The sequence below is a fragment of the Physcomitrium patens genome, chromosome 9 (assembly GCF_059467195.1).
Source record: "Physcomitrium patens ecotype Gransden chromosome 9, ASM5946719v1, whole genome shotgun sequence".
Taxonomy (NCBI): domain Eukaryota; kingdom Viridiplantae; phylum Streptophyta; class Bryopsida; order Funariales; family Funariaceae; genus Physcomitrium; species Physcomitrium patens.
In genome coordinates, this window is record NC_143418.1 from 5753 (window position 1) to 24250 (window position 18498).

Sequence of the window (18498 nt, forward strand, 5' to 3'; positions counted from 1 at the left end):
TTAATTTTTCTATTATATTTGAAAGTTAGACCTTGTGATTTATAGTTGAAATGGATATATAGAGACATGGAATTATTCTTCAAAAAAATTCACTTTAATTTTAATTATGGATGATGCCCAATTTGGATTAGAAAAGCTTATGAGTATTCATTTGCTTGAAAATTGTAAAACACTGAAATAAAAATGAAGAGCCTCAGGTTTTCTTAAATTTATCTCTCAATTTTTTGAATTATATGATGAATTTTTTTGTATATATTCATCTTGGTCTAAGTTCACTATAATATTAAGGTTGATTAAAATCTGAATTTAGATGAATTTTAAGAGATGATTTTAGTAAAGAGGGTCTATAGTCATGGCAATTTGAGAATATCAACTTTAAAGAGACATTTCTCATGACTCAAAACTTTGCTTGCTATAAAATTTATTAGAATTAAAACATTTTGAAGTTAATTTTCCATCAAATTAAGGATCTATGAGTTTGAAGCAACAAAGAAGTTAAGGCAATTTTTTAAGTAAAAAGGGACCTATTTATAGTTACGTAAAAGATTTCATCTATTCTGTAGATAGGTTTTTTTATCCAATTTTAATTGTAGTTATTTTTTTAATCTTGTGCTAAAAAATATATCAATCTTTTACTAAAAAATATGATCAATCTTGTATTTATTTAACCAATCCAACAAAGAGCCAATATTTCCTAAAGCTAATTATTTTCACAATAATATTTTTATTAAAAAATCAAACATATGCAACAAGCTCTCTTATATATAAGATTCCTACAACTTATAATACATCTTATATACTACAACTATTTTATTTTTTTATTATATAAATCTTCCATCTACATTATTTTTGTGGTAATGTTATTATTCAATAAAGAAGACAATGATAATAGATTGCAAAGACTTGATGTTGGCTACAATACATTACATTGTTTCTTAAACAATAATGGTGATGCTCACTTTATATGTAATGCTTCCATAATTAAAATTTTGTTTCATTTTATCTACAACTTGCAAGTTGTGGAGGTGGCAATGAAGCCATGATCCATCATATTCCATCTTTTTAATGTACCTTAAATCCTAAATCCTAAATGAGAGGGTAGGTCAAATCAAAATTCCAAAAAAAATATATCCATTTTTTGGATGTACATATAATCCTAAACTCTAAACGTTAAACTTAAATCTTAAATCTTAAACTTAGTACACATCATCAAGCCCATAGGTTTATAGAAAGTATTATGTACAAGATGTGTAATGAAGAAGATTTTAGATTAATGGATTTCAAATCAATTATTCACCAACATATATTCAAAGTCAAGATTTATCAAGAATTGTATCATAAGATTCTTTCTATGATATAAAAATAGATGCTAGATAAGATGCCTTCTATTATGCATATAGTGCATACAAGATTGATCTAGTTATAAGACTTGTTAGAGCATTGAAAAGCCATGACAAAAGATATGTATAAAAGTCGCCTTATCAATATTAAGATTAAAATTATAATTTATACAAAAATGGTAATTGATGGATGATAACTTTGTTAATTTAATTTGAGCAAGTTTTTAGTAATATACAAGTAATTTTTTAAGGCGATTTCAATGGTATATAGCATATTTGTGGATATTTTATAAATATCTAGTTATGAGCAAAAATATATCAAAAATTCATTTTAAAAAAATCAAATCTTTGATTATTAATTTTGTATGCAAACTTGATTCAATTCGAGCAAAATTTAAGTCAAATATGACTAATTTTTTAAGGAAATTCTAATAATATATGGCATGTTTGTGGATATTTTATAAATCTCTAGTTATAAACAAAAATGTGTCATAGATTTGTTTCAAATAACCAAATCTTTAATTATTAATTTTGTATGCAAATTGGATCCAATTTGAATAAATTTTGAGTTTGTTGTGACTTATTTTTTAAGAAAATTCTAATGGTATATAACATATTTGTAGATTTTTTGTAAATCACTAGTTATGAATAAAAATTTGTTGCAGATTTATTTTAAGAAAGCCAAATCTTTGATTGTTGATTTTGTATATAAATTTGATCAAATTCTAGTAAATTTTGAATCTAATGTGACTGATTTTTCACGGCAATTCTAATGGTATATAGCATATTTAAGGATTTTTTGTAAAACTTTAGATATGAATAAAAATATATTAGAGATTTTTGTTAAGAAGCCAAATCTTTTATTATTGATTTTGAATGCGATTTTTGTTAAATTGTATCAAATTTTTAATGTATTGTAACTAATTTTTTTAAGGTTATTGCAATGATATATATCAAGTTTATATTAAATTATATTTTTTTTATTATAAACCCTAGATTCTAAATCCTAAGATTATAATCAATTCTAAATCCTAAAAAGTAAAATCCTTCATATTTTTTAAATGAAAATAGCACAAGAAAATATTTTTATACCATTAAAATCACAATCCTCAAAAATGGAGCAGTAGGTCATGTTTAAATTTCAAAATTCTAAAAACAGAAGAAATTACCAACTCTAAAGTTTATTTTTTAAAACCCCTACATCATCCAAATCATAATTTTTTTGAAAAAACTAAGTATACTAGTAGATTTATAATATTCCAAAATAAGAATATAGGTCAATTTAAAATATTAAAATTCTTCATTAATAAAAAAGTCAAATCTATTTTTAAAAGTTAAAGAATCAATATTTATCAAATGAAAGAAGCATAAGTAAAATTAATTACACCATTAGAACCACAATCCTTAAAAATAGGAAGTTAAATCAAATTAAAATCCTAAAAAAAGTATGTCCATTTTTTGAAGACATACATGTAATCCTAAATCTTGAACTTACATCCTAAATCTTAAAACTCTAAATCTAAATTTAAAATTTAATAAAAATAAAAAATATATATATATACTTTTTAAAAATATTAAAAAAATATAAATAATTATATATATATATTAAAAAAATAAAATGGTTATTGTTAAAAGACAAAAAAAAATTCGACATCCTTGAAATTAAACTAGAAGCAAAAAAAATTAATAAGAATGAAGAAGACTTTATTATTGCCTATATATATATCTTATTTATTTAGAGGCTATGTGGTGACATTTTTTAGAATCTTCAATATGTGTCTTATCTTACAAGGCAAGTTTTTTATATATGCTCCACATCATTAGCTTATATCACAAGCTTCCAACAAGTATAAGATGTGGTTAACTTGTTGGCTAAGTATCTTAACTACCAATCACATAGACATATATACATATCAAATTATATTTTTAAAGCTTTTGAAAAGATTTTCTATAAAATATTATTAAATTAAATTAAATTTATCTATTTTTTATTATTTAGATAACTATTGGAGTAAATCAATATGTTCATAATAATAGGTTTGAAACTTTGCCAATAAATTAACTACGTGTTTTATGTCTTAATGGCTTAAGGAACAAGCTAATAATATAGCGCACATATAGAAAACTTGTCTCATAACTAAGACATGTGTCTTGCAAGTTTGACATGTGTTGGAGGTCTTTTAGAGCATTGCTAGGTAGCTTCTAGTTAGATAGTATATATAGAAGAAAGAATGAAACCTTTTTCATTCTTGTCATTGCTTTTTTAGTCTTTATTCTTGTTTCAAGAATTTTAATATTTTTGTATTTGATAATAGTTATTCTAATTTAAAAATATTAATAGAAATGAATGTACAAAGATATGATTGATTTTATAAGATTGTGTAAGATTTGTCAACTTTATTCTGATATTTGGCATTGACATGGATTACATCCAATTTATCTTCTAATACTACATTATAAATGGATAGTGGATTTACTGATAATGCCTATTGAACTTAGACAAATAAAGTATTTGATACTTGCACGTGAAAATTTATCAAATATGATTAAAAGATGAGCATTAAGAACAAAAAATATTAAAAGTATGTTGATTTTTTTAAAAGACATTTTTTGTTGCAATGGTTGTATTAAAAAAATCATTACAAATAGAGATGAATTGGATGCAAAAGAAGCAAGATATGTTATCTTATTCTTTATTAAATTAGATTTATTATATGGAGTAAATATTTTAATTTTAATCTTTTATAAATATCATATTTTTAAAATTATATTATTATAGGTTATACTTCATTTATCTTATTTGGTTTCTTAATTTATTATTTTGTAAATATTTTTAAAATATAATTTTTTCTATTAAATTTTAATGAAACATACTTTATGAATATATAGAATATTTTATATATTAATAAAAAGTTATTTCAAGTATTTAAAATCCTCTCTTTAATTCTATTGGTTATAAAAATTTAATGTATACTTAATGATCTAGAAGAAATTCGAATGTATCTTATATTATAATAGTTGTGACTACTAATAAATTACTAGTAGAAATCTATAGTGTTGGCTACAAAACTAAAAAATATTTGCTACTTTATTTACTAAAAATTAAAAATTTAGTTTGATATGTTCCAATATCTTACCATTTAAAATACACAAATATATATATATATATATATATATATATATGGGAGATGGAAAATAAGTTTTTCTAGATTATGCTTCTTATACAACCAACAAAAATTGTGGAAATATGTTTGCAATTGGTGGAGAAGCTATAAGTTTGCAATAATTATTATTGATATATAATGAAAGCAATTAGATATGAAATAAAATAATGATATATGCAACCAATTAGAGATGGTTTTTATCTCTTTTGGTTTATACCATTTGTTTATCTCTAGAGTTGTTTTATATAAGAAATGAGAGCTTATAGAAGACTTTTTAGCAAGGCAAGTGATCTGAAAATGGATCACAAGTTTCTAAATACATAAAAAAACTTGTGAAGAGAAATCCAAATATTACTTATTTTCAAATAAATTCATAATACAAACTTGGTATATATATTTCTTATCTAAATTCTAATACTAAGCCTAATTCTTAAATCTTAGATTGCGATAGAATTTTGAGTATCATTAGTTCTCAATCATAGATCAAGAGTATTACGAAAGCTTCCGTAATACGTTCGGAATACTGAAAGCAGGATGATAGAAATGGATGTAGGATGAGAGTTCGGGTGACACACCAATCAGACTGCGACTGTCGTCGTCGTCGTCGTCGTCATTAACTTGGGTGGAAACTCTGGTTCCGATCGAGGACGCAATTGGTATTATTATTGCGTATGTGCAGCTGCCGCATAGCATGGGGTTGATGTTGCAGTGAACTCTCCAAAATCCAGCCAAGCCAAGGTGGATTCCTAGCAGGCATTACACTACTGCATCTGCTTCATCCTCCTCCTCCACCTTCGTCACCTCCTCATGGCCGCCTCTGCCACCCCTCCGTCACCTGGTATTGTGCTACTCAACATCACCTCCGATCTTTTCTCTACTCTCGCTTTAGGGTTTATCTCTTGTTCGCGTCCTGTCTCTCACTCCCCGCCTTCTCTTCTTTTTCATGTGGCAGGTGGCTTGGTGGCCGAGGAGCAGCATGAGAGGCTTCGTCGTTTTGTTGATGAGTGGCGGGGTGATGCTTTCGCTGCTTTGGACTCTGCTGCTGATCATGCTTGTACGTTCGCGTCCAGGGAGGTTACGGATTTGAATCGCGACCCCGTGCTGCTGCGAACGTGTTTCAATGACGATGGAGAGGTTTTAGTCGATGTGATGAACAAAACAAGTTCGATTTTTGACAAAGTTGTTTATGTCTTGGCGTTCGATTGTATAGAAGTGTCCCGGTTCCGGCAGCTGGCTCAGACAGAATTTTATCCTCGATTACTTGTTTTTGGATTGCGGCCGAACAGCGAGGATGTACCCCCCGAGGGGGAGCTACAGAAATCCTTTGCAACCTCGCTTTCATTTTTTAATGATCTTATCAAATACATCTCTGGATTGCGGAGGTTAATTGTGAATTTGTTAAAACAATTGGAGGCCATCTACAGGAATGAGGCTCCTTGTCCTTACTTCTTGTCTTGCCATCTCCGAACTGTCTTCTCCTCTTTGGTGGATGGGCTTACGGTGATTGTGACTGTGGATGAGATCATCGCACAGAACCTGAACATTGGCCATGCAATGTCCCTCTTCACAAGGTCCGTGTCTCTCATCGTCCCCACTATCTAAAATCGGTTGATTGTAAATCATTAGATTCCCGGTACGGAAGTCATTTATTATTGACGATACATGCCTTGGACACTGGATGGTCATATCTTCGCAATCAAGAGAGCTTCGAGGAGCGTATTGTTACATTTGACTTTATATGTAAGCTGCGAGTTTCTATGTAAGCTATATACGTCCCTGTATATTGTGGGCGGCGTGACAGAATGCTGCATTCAGTACGTGGTGATCCGCCTCGATTCAACATGGCACCGGAGAATGTGGAAGAGCTAGATCGAGCTGTGAATGACATGGACAACATTTTGACTAGTGGCCTTTTCCAAGTAAGTGTCTCATCTATTATAGGCGTTTAACAAATATACAAGTGGATATTATGAGTTCTTTTGAGCTGGAGGAACAGTAATTGGTGGACTGTGTCTGAATGCAGAAGTGCATTCAAGAGGATATTCATGGAAATCTGCAAATGGTAAATCTGAAGAGTAACAAATTTTTTTTGGATGAATTTGCAACTCTAATACGTGACAGCCTCACTCAAAGCATCTCTCGACTTGGTAAGAAGACCAATCTTTTTTAACATCTTCATCCTTTTGCATCCTCTCCACCCAGTTTAGTTAAAAGATGGTTCTTCTTCATTACATATTGACTATTTTGAAATAGTATGCTGTATCGAAAAGTTTCTTAGCTTAATTAGCACCGGTGGCAGATATGTTAAACTTTGGATTACGTGAGACTTGCAATACTCTTTCGTGTATGTAACTATCAAAACTTGCTTTACAGAAACCACCTTCGTAGGTAGCTTGATCAAGCGGTTCGTTTTTCTTGGTCGTGTAATCAGATTCGTTGAGAGAAAGGCCTTACGATCGGGAGCAGCTAGCAGGTGTACTTGCAATTTTCATATTGTATACATGGATGAATGGTATGATCTCACACCTTGTCTTAGATTGGAAACAGTAGAAGTCCATGAGTTCCGGATTTCTCGCCTTAGTGCAGTTGGAATCATATTCTAATGTACATTTCGAAAAGAGGTGTGGAATTGTGCCTCTGTGGTTCTGTTTTATGGAGCTACCTTAGCCTGAGTATATTGAAGTGTTATTACTCAGAAACGTTTTAGCATTTCAAAATACAGGTGATAAAGCTGGTCTTGTTTACGCGAAAGTTGAGATTTATTGCTATTGTAGGTAAATGGAAATTGTTGTTTACCTGACGGCTTGTCTTCACCATATGGATTTCTTAAATCCAAGCTGCTTTTTCATGGCCAGTGCCTTAGGTTTGACTCAACCGCAGAAGGATATTCGAATTTTGTCTAAATGAGATTTTTCTTTACTTTGTGGTAACTTAGAGTTTTAAGCGGAAAAGTTGACTAGAGGGATGCTTTTCTAACAACATTTGCCGGAAAGCTGTTCTTCACAAGAAATTTCATTTGGTATGTTATTGCGTGGACATTGCAGTCGATTCTGCACCTGAAAAGAAGGCAACGAAGCTTGTGATGGATCTTCTGAAACGGGCACCTGTTATCCATGTATTCTGTGTAACACAGATTACTTGCTTGAGTTTTTTACGGGCCCGGTTACCTCCTTGGATTCTTGCTACTTCTTTTTTGAGAGATGCTCAAAAAGAAGCTGGAACAGTCAATCGAGCCTATTTAACAAGCCTTGATGAAACATTAAGCAGGTCATTACTTTTTGAAGCTATCGAAGTTTGCAGGCTGAAATTGCAGAATCCCAATTTGTAGCGGCCATGCACAATCAATCTTCTTTGGGATATGCCTGTGTAGGTTTGAATTCAAACAACTGCACACTTTTGTCTTCACGACTAGTCTTATTTGGGAATATCATTGTGGATTATACTAATATACTTAGCTCTTTGTATACAGGAATTCTCAGAACATGCAGAATGAACTGGTGCATTGGCTCGTGTCATTCGACTCGACGGTGTCACCTACTGTAAGCATTTATTCCTCGTTTATCTGTCAATATGACTTTCGCTGCGTAGATCTGAATGTCACAAGGTTTTATACTCTTTTCTTAACGAGATTTGAAGCCTGACATTATTATCCTGGTTGATGTGTATTATTTTGTTAAAATTTTTGTGTCTAAGAGAGGAGAATTATCTTACGTGCGATGCCCTATTTGACCATGTTGCTTCAGATAACTGTGCAAAATGACTTGAACAATAATGATCTATTGAATGAGCAACGACGTTTTTTTAATATTTTAGTTGCAATGTGTATCATTGTAAATGTGCATGCAGGTACAGCGACTAGCGATCCATGCCATGTTGAGAATGAGGTTGAAACAGCTTGCACAGGTATCCTATCTTTAGTAAAGAATTCTGAGGCTTTTTCGGTGTATTCTGATGAAGTTTTTATAGGCCATTTTGAGCGTCAGAACTTTAGTCTTTATTAAAGCTTTTCAGATTTCTTGCTGATCTTCGTCTAACACTACGTGAACACCCTGTTGATCTCTAAAACATGAAAGAATTTTGAAACTTGTTTGTGAATTGACCGTATGGGGAGTTTTTGTAGTAATATATTCTCATAACTCTCCAGTGAATTTGGTTTGAAGTGCCAGGTTACTGTTTAGTGCTTGAAAATTCGAACCGGTTTGCCGTGCTGCCTTACTTAAAGTACGTGATCTTGCTATTTGTGCATCAGGGCGTGTTTCTGGCTAATAGACTTCAATATATCATACGGGCTACTATTGATTGTCATGTATCTTTAGGGGTAAGCATTTATCCTACTTGCGGCTTAATTCTCTACTCAAATATCCAGGTGCTTCTTAGTTGACACTGAAACAGATTTTACAAGCCTTCGTTTATACTAGAAACAGCCTTTTGTATCAATATGTTTAATGCAAGTGGTTCCTTTTTCCATTTTCACGCATCGTAATAAGACGTTTGTGCTGTTGTAATTTAGCTTTCCTGAATTTGTTGGAATGTAGGAACCTTTGAGTAAGGATCAGGTACGCAGTCTACGGCATGCAGCGGAGCTGCTTCAGGTTTTACCTTCTCCAAAGAGTACCTCAATGCTGCTCAGATGCTGAGACTTCATATCCAATTCAGATACTGTTGTGAATGGTGGAGGACCATGAACTTGCTACTTTCTGTACAGACACAGATACACAATAGGCTAAATTGCGCTATGCGTTTCTTTGTAGTTCACAAACTGGTGTTTCAATGCCTTTCAGGTAGTGAGAGCAGTTTATCACAGGCGAAATAGTGAAACGGTGCTAGCGATGAGCAACATCCTAGAACTAGCTCAAACTCAAATCCAGAAGCATCTTCTGTCAGTCAAGGTAGGTGTGGTCATCTACTTCGTCAATTCGAATGTGTCGAAGTCATGTGACTTCTTTGTGCATGTAAAGGTGGATCATATCGTCACGTTCTTGGTCTTAGGACTTTAAAATCATACCAGAGATACTAGATGCATCAATGCACCAAGAAGTTACTTAAGCTCTGTGATTCTGTATCCCATCCATTTCATCGGGTATCGAGTAACCCGTGAAAATCTACGAGTTTTTAAGGAGCAGGTGTTCTTGTTTTACTTAACTGTGGAAAAGCTGATCAAGCATTAGAACAGCTTGTTTACTGTATCTGTATATGGCGAACACTCTGACGATCAATAGTAGTTCTTTGACTTATTATACAATTACTAGCAGAATTGCAGCATCACAGCTGAAGACAATGCTGCGAGATATTTACAAAATTTTACTGGCGTGCAGGCACAGCTCGAGGTTGAAATCACAGCAGGTTCCAAATCCAGTAGTTTACACCTTTTTGCTCGCTCCTTCACTCGTAAGGTCTCTTCCTTTCTTGAACATTTTGTTTTGATTAATCTTTTGAGTAATCTTGTGGACATTGAAGATTTCGAGCTAATTAATATACACCGATGGTGAAAAATGTATTTTAGCCTAACCTTTTGAATCATACACAGCTTGGTGGTTTATGGGCTCAATATCACTGCTGCAATCTTGTTTGGTTTTATATTCTACTTTGTTTTGCTGTGTTCTTCGTTCTCTGGGGTTATTACATCCGTGGTGTGCGATTTGGATATGTGACAGGTGGAAAGGATGTGGACACCAAAATCCAAGATGCCCTGGCAGCTGTAAGCCATTTTGCTGGGGTGTTCTCTTTCATCTTTTCATCACGTTAGTTTTGGTAATCGGATAACGGGATCAGAATGTGAAAATGGGATCCTCATGGATGTGGTGAAATGTAGGTGGATTTGGCAGTGGAAATGCTTCAGGGTTGCCCCAGTTTGCAACGACGCACAGTCTTGCACATTTGCCTTGACACACTCTTTGGACTGGTATGTAACCTTTGGATCGCATTTGTTCTTGTTGAGCTTTCGGATCAAGTCAGAATGTGGTAATGTGCACTTGATTTTTCTGTTTCTGGAAACAGACTTGACTCACGCTTCAGTTCCACTCGTGTAATGACCCGATATGACGTTCATGTGAAGTTCCGTGGTACTGATATCTTCCGTATTGGCAGAATAAGCTGTCTGAAGAATCAGTAGCAGAGATTCTGGAATTGAGCCTATTAGTGGACGTAGCAGTCGACATCCACAAGATTGTGGAGACTTCAACAGATTGCAGCTTTTTGTACTGGTCTCGAGAGATGATGCCCACATGCTTCGCCTTGCTTTATACACAAACTCGTGAGGCTCGGAGCCTTCAGCATGTGATTGGTGCATTCAAGGATGGTATCAAGCTTCTGAAAATTGGGCATGCAGAAGAGGGCGTTGTTGAATCCTATGAGAGAGAGCTTGGAGATAGTATTATCAATGTAAGCATCCTGGGCTTATGCTTAGCATCATTATTATTTATCAGGCACATAACCAATTCTTAGGTACCATGAATCCACTATAGTCTTCTGCAGGTTCTTTATAGCAGCCTACTATTAACACATATTGGCAAGCAGGAAGTTGTGATGCCACTCTGTCGTGATATTGAGACCGATCTACGCCTCCACGTTCATTCTGCACATCTGAAAGGCACAGTTAATGTCAATCCTACAAAGGCACGTATTTTGGTTTCTTCCTGACATGCATATTTTGCAAGCTTGGCTGCATATCTTCAGCTAGTAAACTGGGTTCAGCATGTTTTCTTTCGAAGAAGAAGAACATGCTTGTAGTTTGGACATTGTGGTCGCATCGTAAATCATGCATTAATTTATGTTACCTTTTTCCTAGCTGTGTTGGAAAGTTTTGTTGAGGTGGTAGTTTGCAGACAGGAGTGCGAGATTTGTCATGGTTATTGCAAGTGAGTCCGTTGCGATTGGATACGAAGTACATTCACATTAAGACTCGTGTGGAGATGTACCTCAATGCTGCATTTTACGATCATGCTGCTGTGGCTCTCCACAACTGGAAGGTGGGTTGTGCTTCATGGTGTTCAAAGCATTGAGTATGTTTTTCTTTATTTTTTCGGTTTCGTAACAGGTTCTTGTATGCGTAAAATTCAAGTTATTGTTTGTTTGTGCAGACTTATAATGAGATGCGACAACTTGCTCAGCAGAAATACGGATTGGAATTAGATGATATTCATTTGCCATGCCAGACACTCGAACAAGGAGTTGATGTGTTGGATATCATGCGAAATATTCACAATTTTGTGGCATCCTACACATACAACCTAAACACTCAGGTACGGTTTCTCATTGTTTCAAGTAACTGCTAGCCTAGTAATGTTTTGGATGAATGGTTCAAGAGTCGCACATTTTGGATTTCCGGTGTAAACAAGCGATGGAGGACTTATATTTAAGTGGTTGAAATTTAGTCCGCTGCCTGCACGAATCGACGACGAGCTCAACTCGCAAGAAGTTGCACTGATGGATTCCATGATATCTGTGGATGATTTAGAAATTTCCTCGATTTTTGCTTGCAGGTATTTATAGAGAGATTATCTAGTGCGACGTTTAGAAAGCACATCAATACGATTAGTGTAAAGCACGTGGCGAACTCGATTCGAACTCACGGCGCTGGTATTATCAGTACTACTGTGAACTTCACGTACCAGTTCCTGGCTCAGAAGTTTGTAGCATTCTCACAATTCCTCTTTGATGACCACATTAAATCCAGACTTGTCAAGGAAAATCGTTTTAGCAAAATGCTTAAGGTGCTCAAACCTCACTCAATCTCACTCGATCTCACATATTTTCTGCAATTGACGTTTTCTTTTTTCTTTTTTCTTTTTGGTTATAAAGCTGTGTCATCGTTCTTTTCTTACGTTTCTGTTGACGATGTGCCAGGATACCGAAGGGAATAAGCGAAGGGAGTATCCCGTTGCAAGAGCCCAGAAGCTCAATCACGAGATAAAGAAGTTGGGGAGCAATGACATTGGTCACAGTTACATGGACCAGTTCCGGATGTTAATTGCTGAGATTGGTAATGCACTTGGGTTTGTTCGTATGGTCCGACTAGGAGGACTTAGCTACAGCAGTTTGGCTTCTGGGTAAGTGTGGGACTTTCTCGACCAGGCATTCTGCTTTCTCAAACTCGCCACCTACCGCTGGCCTTATCAAAAAGATCTGTGAAATTTGGTTCTCTGACAGTCAATGGTTTTGCAGTTGTAATCAATTGTGTGCCGTGTTATTAACATATGCAATTTTATTCTGAATTTGGTACTAGTAAAACTGTCTAGCAGTTGCATTTCATATGGATCGGATCTTTTGGTTGAAGTTTGTGCGGAGGGTGTATTATCTATCTGAATTGAACTTTTTATCTGTGTGTCCACATTGAGAGCATGTGTAAAGGATTACTTAGTGTGACTTGGGTGTGGCAGACATGTACAAGAAGGTAAGAATACTAGCTTTGAGCTGGGTTCTAAGAATCTGGGCATGGCCCCAGAAGCTGTTCAGGCTGGAAAACTCCTTGATGCAGCTTTGGAGAGCCAAAATATGTCCGTGGATGATACTAGTTATTTCAACATCCTTGTGAATGTTTTCTCTCAGGTTGGTTATACCGGGATACTGTAAGAAGCTCTTTGTAAGATAATTCGCAGGGCAGATTGTCTTAAACAGAACATCAATTGCTTACTTTGTTGAATGATGGTGACTTATTTCCGTTGCACTGGGTGGAGCAGGGTTTGCAAAGTGATGACAACATTCACCTGAAGGAATTTGTGTTCATTGTCCCGGCTCTGATTATTAATGCTGTAGAAGCCATGGTTCGTTCGAAATCAAAATTCTTAAAACGGACTCGTAGTTCAGCGGATGCCCTCTTCACAGACGATGGTTTTGTTATGGGGCTTGCATACCTTCTTAAGGTAAGCTGATTTGTGGCTTTAATGAATCCTCTAAAGCCATGTGGATTAGGATGATTTTAGATATGTTCAGTGCAGTCCTCTTAGGAATGCTCCCGATCATTTGAGTATTGTGGATCATGAGGTCAGAAGTACGCTTTGTTTTGGACAAGTTGACGCATTTAATGTTTTTCAAATCAAAACAAAGTTCGTCACTAATTTTGCAATATTATGTTGTAATTTGAATTTACAGGTACTGGGTCAAGACAAGCAGTTCGATTCACTGTACTGGTTTGATAGTGTGAGGAAACACTATACGGCTGAGAAGTCTCGTTTAGAAGAAGGTCTGGACATGGACAGCATAGCAAATGGTCTGATGGGTTTGCAGATTTGGAGCCAAAAACTTGCTTCTGTTTCTGAAGAAGATGCCCACAACATTCAGATGGTATCCTTCTCGGCTGAGCACTGTGCAGTTTTTTATGTCAGTTTTTGTTGCTTCAGACCGGGTGACTTTCCCTTTCGGATCAGGTTTTCTGACGGTTCTTCCGAAAATACGCTTTCCTGAAGAACTTTGCGTTTAACATTTTGTAGAGCAGCGGAAGTGCAACTTGGGCTTTTGTTTGTGGGGTCTGAGTGGGGCTGATGTATATGTGAATTATGTTGCAGGCTGTGAAGCGGCTAAGCGCTTATCTGATGGAGCTGGAGCTGATAGAATTTAATTTTTCAGGGGCTCGGATTTTCTTTCTTTGAGGTTTTGCGGATGATTTGAGCATGTCCATTTAGGGAATAACGTAAAGATGAACAATGCATACCGTCCAAAGTTGCTTTTCTAGCGTTTGCTCAGAATAGTTGCAGAACTTACGATAGAAGGGCTTATGAATGAAGACATGCCTGTTTATGAGCTTTGGGACTTTTGCTTATTTTCATGCGCGATTGGAGATTATGTATATGGATATATATAAGTGCATATATATGTATATATATTTATATATATTTGTACAAATTTATGGTAGCAACAGATATACTCCATTTTTCATAATCCAACATTGATATGTTTTTCTTTGCCACTTAAATGAATTTATATTCTGAAATTGAATCATGTACAGTTCCATCGCGCTTGAATATTTTGGTGTCGAGTAGAAAACATCATTTGCATCACATAGAAGCTTTTACGTTAAAGCCGGCAATTGAGCCAGCCATGGCACAAGTTTCTCATGGACAAGGTCTGGTCGATCGTCATGAGGACAGTGCCCTACATTTTCAAGTAGAAACAACTGAACTTGAGGATTAGTCTCCGGCAGAGCTCTGAAATACTTCCCGACAGGGCCATCAATAGGGGTGAAGGGATCTTCATCGCCCCAGAGCACCAGAATGGGATTTTCAATGACCGGGATCAGCGTCTGTGGCTTCGGACCTGGAGGACCTGTAATGATTGAAACGAACGCATCCAGTGCACCTTCCGTTTCTGCAGGCTTCAGAATAACCTGCCAGAAATTCGCATCAGGTCTCTTTGGTACAAAATCACCACATTGATTAACGTTTGGCCCCACTCAAACGAAAATTCCAGAGAAGTTAAATGTGACATAGTCACGAAAGCTTGTCAAAGGGGTCGCAACATTCACCTCTACGAGCTCATCATCAACTGCTTCCTTGTTACTGTATACCGACTGTAATACAGTTTTCAAATTATCCCTGTTCCACAAAATCAGCTTGTTAGTCAAGTTGTAACAGCGAAGTTTGTTACAGAGAACATTACTATGTCGACATCAACTGAGACTAGGATGTACTTGGATTTCACTCGGTCGAAAAGACGGCCAGCAATCGATGGTTGCTGTAGAAGGAAGTCAATGAGCCACAGCAGAGGTAACGCCAGCTTGAGACGCCAATCGTCTGTAACTGCCTTGTTGTTCATGCCCCCTGCACAATTAAGGAGGACAGTTCCTCTTACCAGATTCAAAGGCGCAGCTTCTGCACACGATTGATGGGTTCAAAACCTGGTTTGAGACCTGGAAAATAATCATTCAACACATCTCTGGCTACAGTAATAACATCAAGCCGAACACACTGACAAGACATCAGCATAAACTTGTTCTAGAAATAGAGTTTTCAGAGAGAAAAGAAAAGAAATAAGAAACGAAAAAACCACTTTGCTTACCCCGTCTAGCCAGCAGATAAAACGTAATTTCATAGGATTATGTCGCAAAACATTATGAATTCAAATTCAGCGTTGTATATAAAACATTCAATTTCGAAGTCGAAATTTTTCGCTTAAGTTATGACACAGAATGAAGCAATAAATCGTCACCTGCAGATGCAATCAGGCATGCTAGACTTCCTATAGAGTTTCCGACGAGAACAGTCTGCTTGCCAACTACTTCCTTGACGAAGTCCACGAGTTGCTGCAGGTCAAATCCAGTACATGTATTCAATACCAGGCTGCAATAACATACATTACCACTAGGATGAAATTAAACTTGGAATAAAGACGTCCATAAGGTTACACTAGAAGATCGAAGCCATACTTCAGCCCAGGTTTCCATTGTGTAAAGGAACTTGAAAGGTTTGTCCGAGGCTCCTAATCCAAGCAAATCAATGGCGTAGACCGTGTTACTCTCGGCCAATACTCCTATATTCCTGCATTTCAGAATTCTCTAAAGATGAGATGGGCCGCACATTCGGTAGAGGAAATAAGCTGTATTTTCGTCGCGGTAACAGAATCGTCGGCAGAAAGCCAAACTCAGCGAAACACTAATGCATTAATTCTCGCGGATGAGCACTGTACCTTCGCCAGTGCCCAATGGATGCACCGAAACCGTGAACAAGCAGTACAGGCGGACCGCTACCGTGGACCGTGTACGCAATTGAATAGCCTCGCCATTTCCACTCCCGCATGGTAGCGTAGATAGATCTGAGTTCCTCCGTTATGCATGATTCTTCATTTGTGGCGGTGGTCCCTTCTTCTGTCTGCATACAGCCCGAATTTAGTACCTCATACAAATCCTCACAAATGTCGGCATTCTTGGCTTGTGCAACATCAGAACAGAGTGGCTCAACCGATTTCAAAAGCAAGCCAACTACCTACTACTGCTGATGAGTTCGCTGCTGCGGTAACGACGGATTCAATTGCAGCTGTTGAAACTTCAGGATCCACAAGTCCCACGGTTAATGCTGCAACCCCCTCTCTCTTCATCACACTCTCGCTACTTTCCTCCGTCTCATTAACATTCTTCCCTTCGGGCTGCGCCTGCGCCCTAACACACATCCATGACTTGATGTTTTTCCCAAGAGCTTCTGGTTTTCTCTGCACTTCAATTGATGTAACGCTTCTTTGCCTCCCGCCCCGACAGATCATCCTCAACGCCGGTGCAGGCCGTCCCCGACATCCAGTGGTTTCACTACAGCATGACCCAGCCGGTACAAGGTGCAATTGCACACAACTCGCCATAGCCATGGCCAGCGTAGACCCAAGAGATTTCTTGAGAGAGAGAAACTGAAATCAGATAGCAATTGGTATCTCACGAGCAGAATATTGAATGCTACAAAATCCAGCCTCCACCATCACTCCCTTCTCTCTCTCTCAGATGAATGACGAAGAATAGGAACCAAAGTTCAATATGCCGTGCTGGAAAACAGAGCAGGCGCACTAACTTTGTCTGAGAGTATACCTGTCCCTCCCCCTGTAAACGTGGTTGTAGATTTCTGAGTCACGGCACTGAGCTCCGCTTTTAGGGGGATAAGACTGATGATATCTGCCTTTCCTTTAGTTCTAGAAATCCAAGCCAGCCACGGCAGTGATCCAGAAAATGACAAGTCATGGTTAGTGTAGGAGCCGATGCTGTTCGGTCCTGGGTCCTGTCAGAGAGATAGCAGAGTAGCAATCACTATCAAACTTAATTTTATTTATTTATAGTGTGAATCTTTTGATGCAACAATTTTGATAAATAATTTCAGAAGGATATTTATTTTGCCAAAATAACAAAGAAAACAAACCATTTTAAGTCTAGAATTAGTAAAGCACTACATTGTATACTTAAGTCCCAAAATAATATGAAGGACCCTATTTACAAGAATAATATTTGTACACAGTGTCCATCTTTGTCAATTCTTACATCAAGTTCAAAAATGATATTAGGATTTTATGGAATAGAACCCATGTAGAAAACATCTAAAATTAGCAAGAAACTTTCAAACCAAGGCCTTACGAAAGTTTTTCTTTTATTTTTTCTTCTATTTTGTCTATTCTAAACTATTGTCATAGTCTTGTAGTCACCTTCTCCTTTTAATTTTAATTTTAATTTTTTTTTCTCTTCCTTCTATCTATGTGCAATAGTACCAAGTTTTAACTTAATTTTTTTTGTTGTAAAATTTTTAAAATTATAAATGATGAATAATTAATTTATCAGAAATAGTTATACAATTGATTTAAATAAATAAAAACATTAAAAGTTAAAATTATAAAATATGAGATCATGTATATGTATATATATATATATATATATATTCGTACACATAATTCCATCTTAATTAAATTTGTAATTTTATTAGTTGACTTCTGAAATAATTGAAAAGAAAAACATGATTATGAATTTGGTTGTGGATTCAAAAAACATAATCTCCGTTAAATGGTACTACTCATGTATTCAATTTTTTGTTCTACGACAATACGATTCAAGTTTTCTTTTATTGATTGCATTATTTCTAAACATTAAAATGTAAATGCCATGTTTACATTATGTAAAAGCTGAGATTGTAATTTATTCCAAATGCAGTATTTGACAAGGTTTTATTTGATGGTGTGTCGAATAAATTTCGAATTATTCATTAATATTTTCATTGCTTACTGGTATTGAATATTGAACTGAATATTGTACTCATGTGCAATATTGATAATAACTTTTGAAACATATAGCAACACAATCGTATTTCAGCATATGCGATGTAAATTTTTTAAAATTATTTCAGATAAACACACTCACACTAAATCAACATCATTTTTCCCCATTAACAGGTTTCATTGTCATTCATGAATTTCTTGTTTAATATATATATATATATATATATATATATATATATAATTTTAAATTAGTCATGACAGGGTGTAGATTTTTCGATATTGGATATTTTGGATTTGGGATCAAAATTTTACCATCTTTTATT

At 35.6% G+C, this 18498-nt stretch overlaps 2 protein-coding genes across 8 annotated transcripts; one reads left to right on the top strand and one right to left on the bottom strand.

Moving 5' to 3' along the window:
- Window positions 1-5159: 5159 nt before the first annotated feature.
- On the top strand, window positions 5160-14353 carry LOC112286496 (uncharacterized). Its single transcript, XM_073536401.2, has 24 exons — window positions 5160-5342; window positions 5457-6075; window positions 6306-6423; window positions 6528-6651; window positions 6936-7016; window positions 7549-7771; window positions 7974-8043; window positions 8351-8407; window positions 8754-8822; window positions 9040-9096; window positions 9286-9393; window positions 9820-9892; window positions 10159-10202; window positions 10317-10406; window positions 10592-10885; window positions 11021-11123; window positions 11333-11472; window positions 11584-11745; window positions 11986-12216; window positions 12350-12552; window positions 12883-13051; window positions 13183-13365; window positions 13595-13786; window positions 14008-14353. Exons 1-24 carry the CDS (start codon window positions 5312-5314, stop codon window positions 14089-14091), a joined length of 3525 nt encoding a protein of 1174 aa, XP_073392502.1. The 5' UTR covers window positions 5160-5311; the 3' UTR covers window positions 14092-14353.
- Window positions 14354-14395: 42 nt separating this feature from the next.
- On the bottom strand, window positions 14396-16953 carry LOC112286497 (uncharacterized). 7 transcript variants are annotated; one of them, XM_024528429.3, is made up of 7 exons: window positions 16424-16953; window positions 16124-16305; window positions 15864-15975; window positions 15647-15740; window positions 15129-15309; window positions 14964-15033; window positions 14396-14806 (listed from the first exon to the last, which is right to left on the bottom strand). In XM_024528429.3, exons 1-7 carry the CDS (start codon window positions 16790-16792, stop codon window positions 14735-14737), a joined length of 1080 nt encoding a protein of 359 aa, XP_024384197.1. In that variant the 5' UTR covers window positions 16793-16953; the 3' UTR covers window positions 14396-14734. The 7 variants fall into 7 exon arrangements, with proteins under 7 accessions (XP_024384197.1, XP_024384196.1, XP_024384194.1 ...); XM_024528428.3 differs by having other exon boundaries at window positions 14396-14813; XM_024528426.3 differs by having other exon boundaries at window positions 14396-14825.
- Window positions 16954-18498: the final 1545 nt, after the last annotated feature.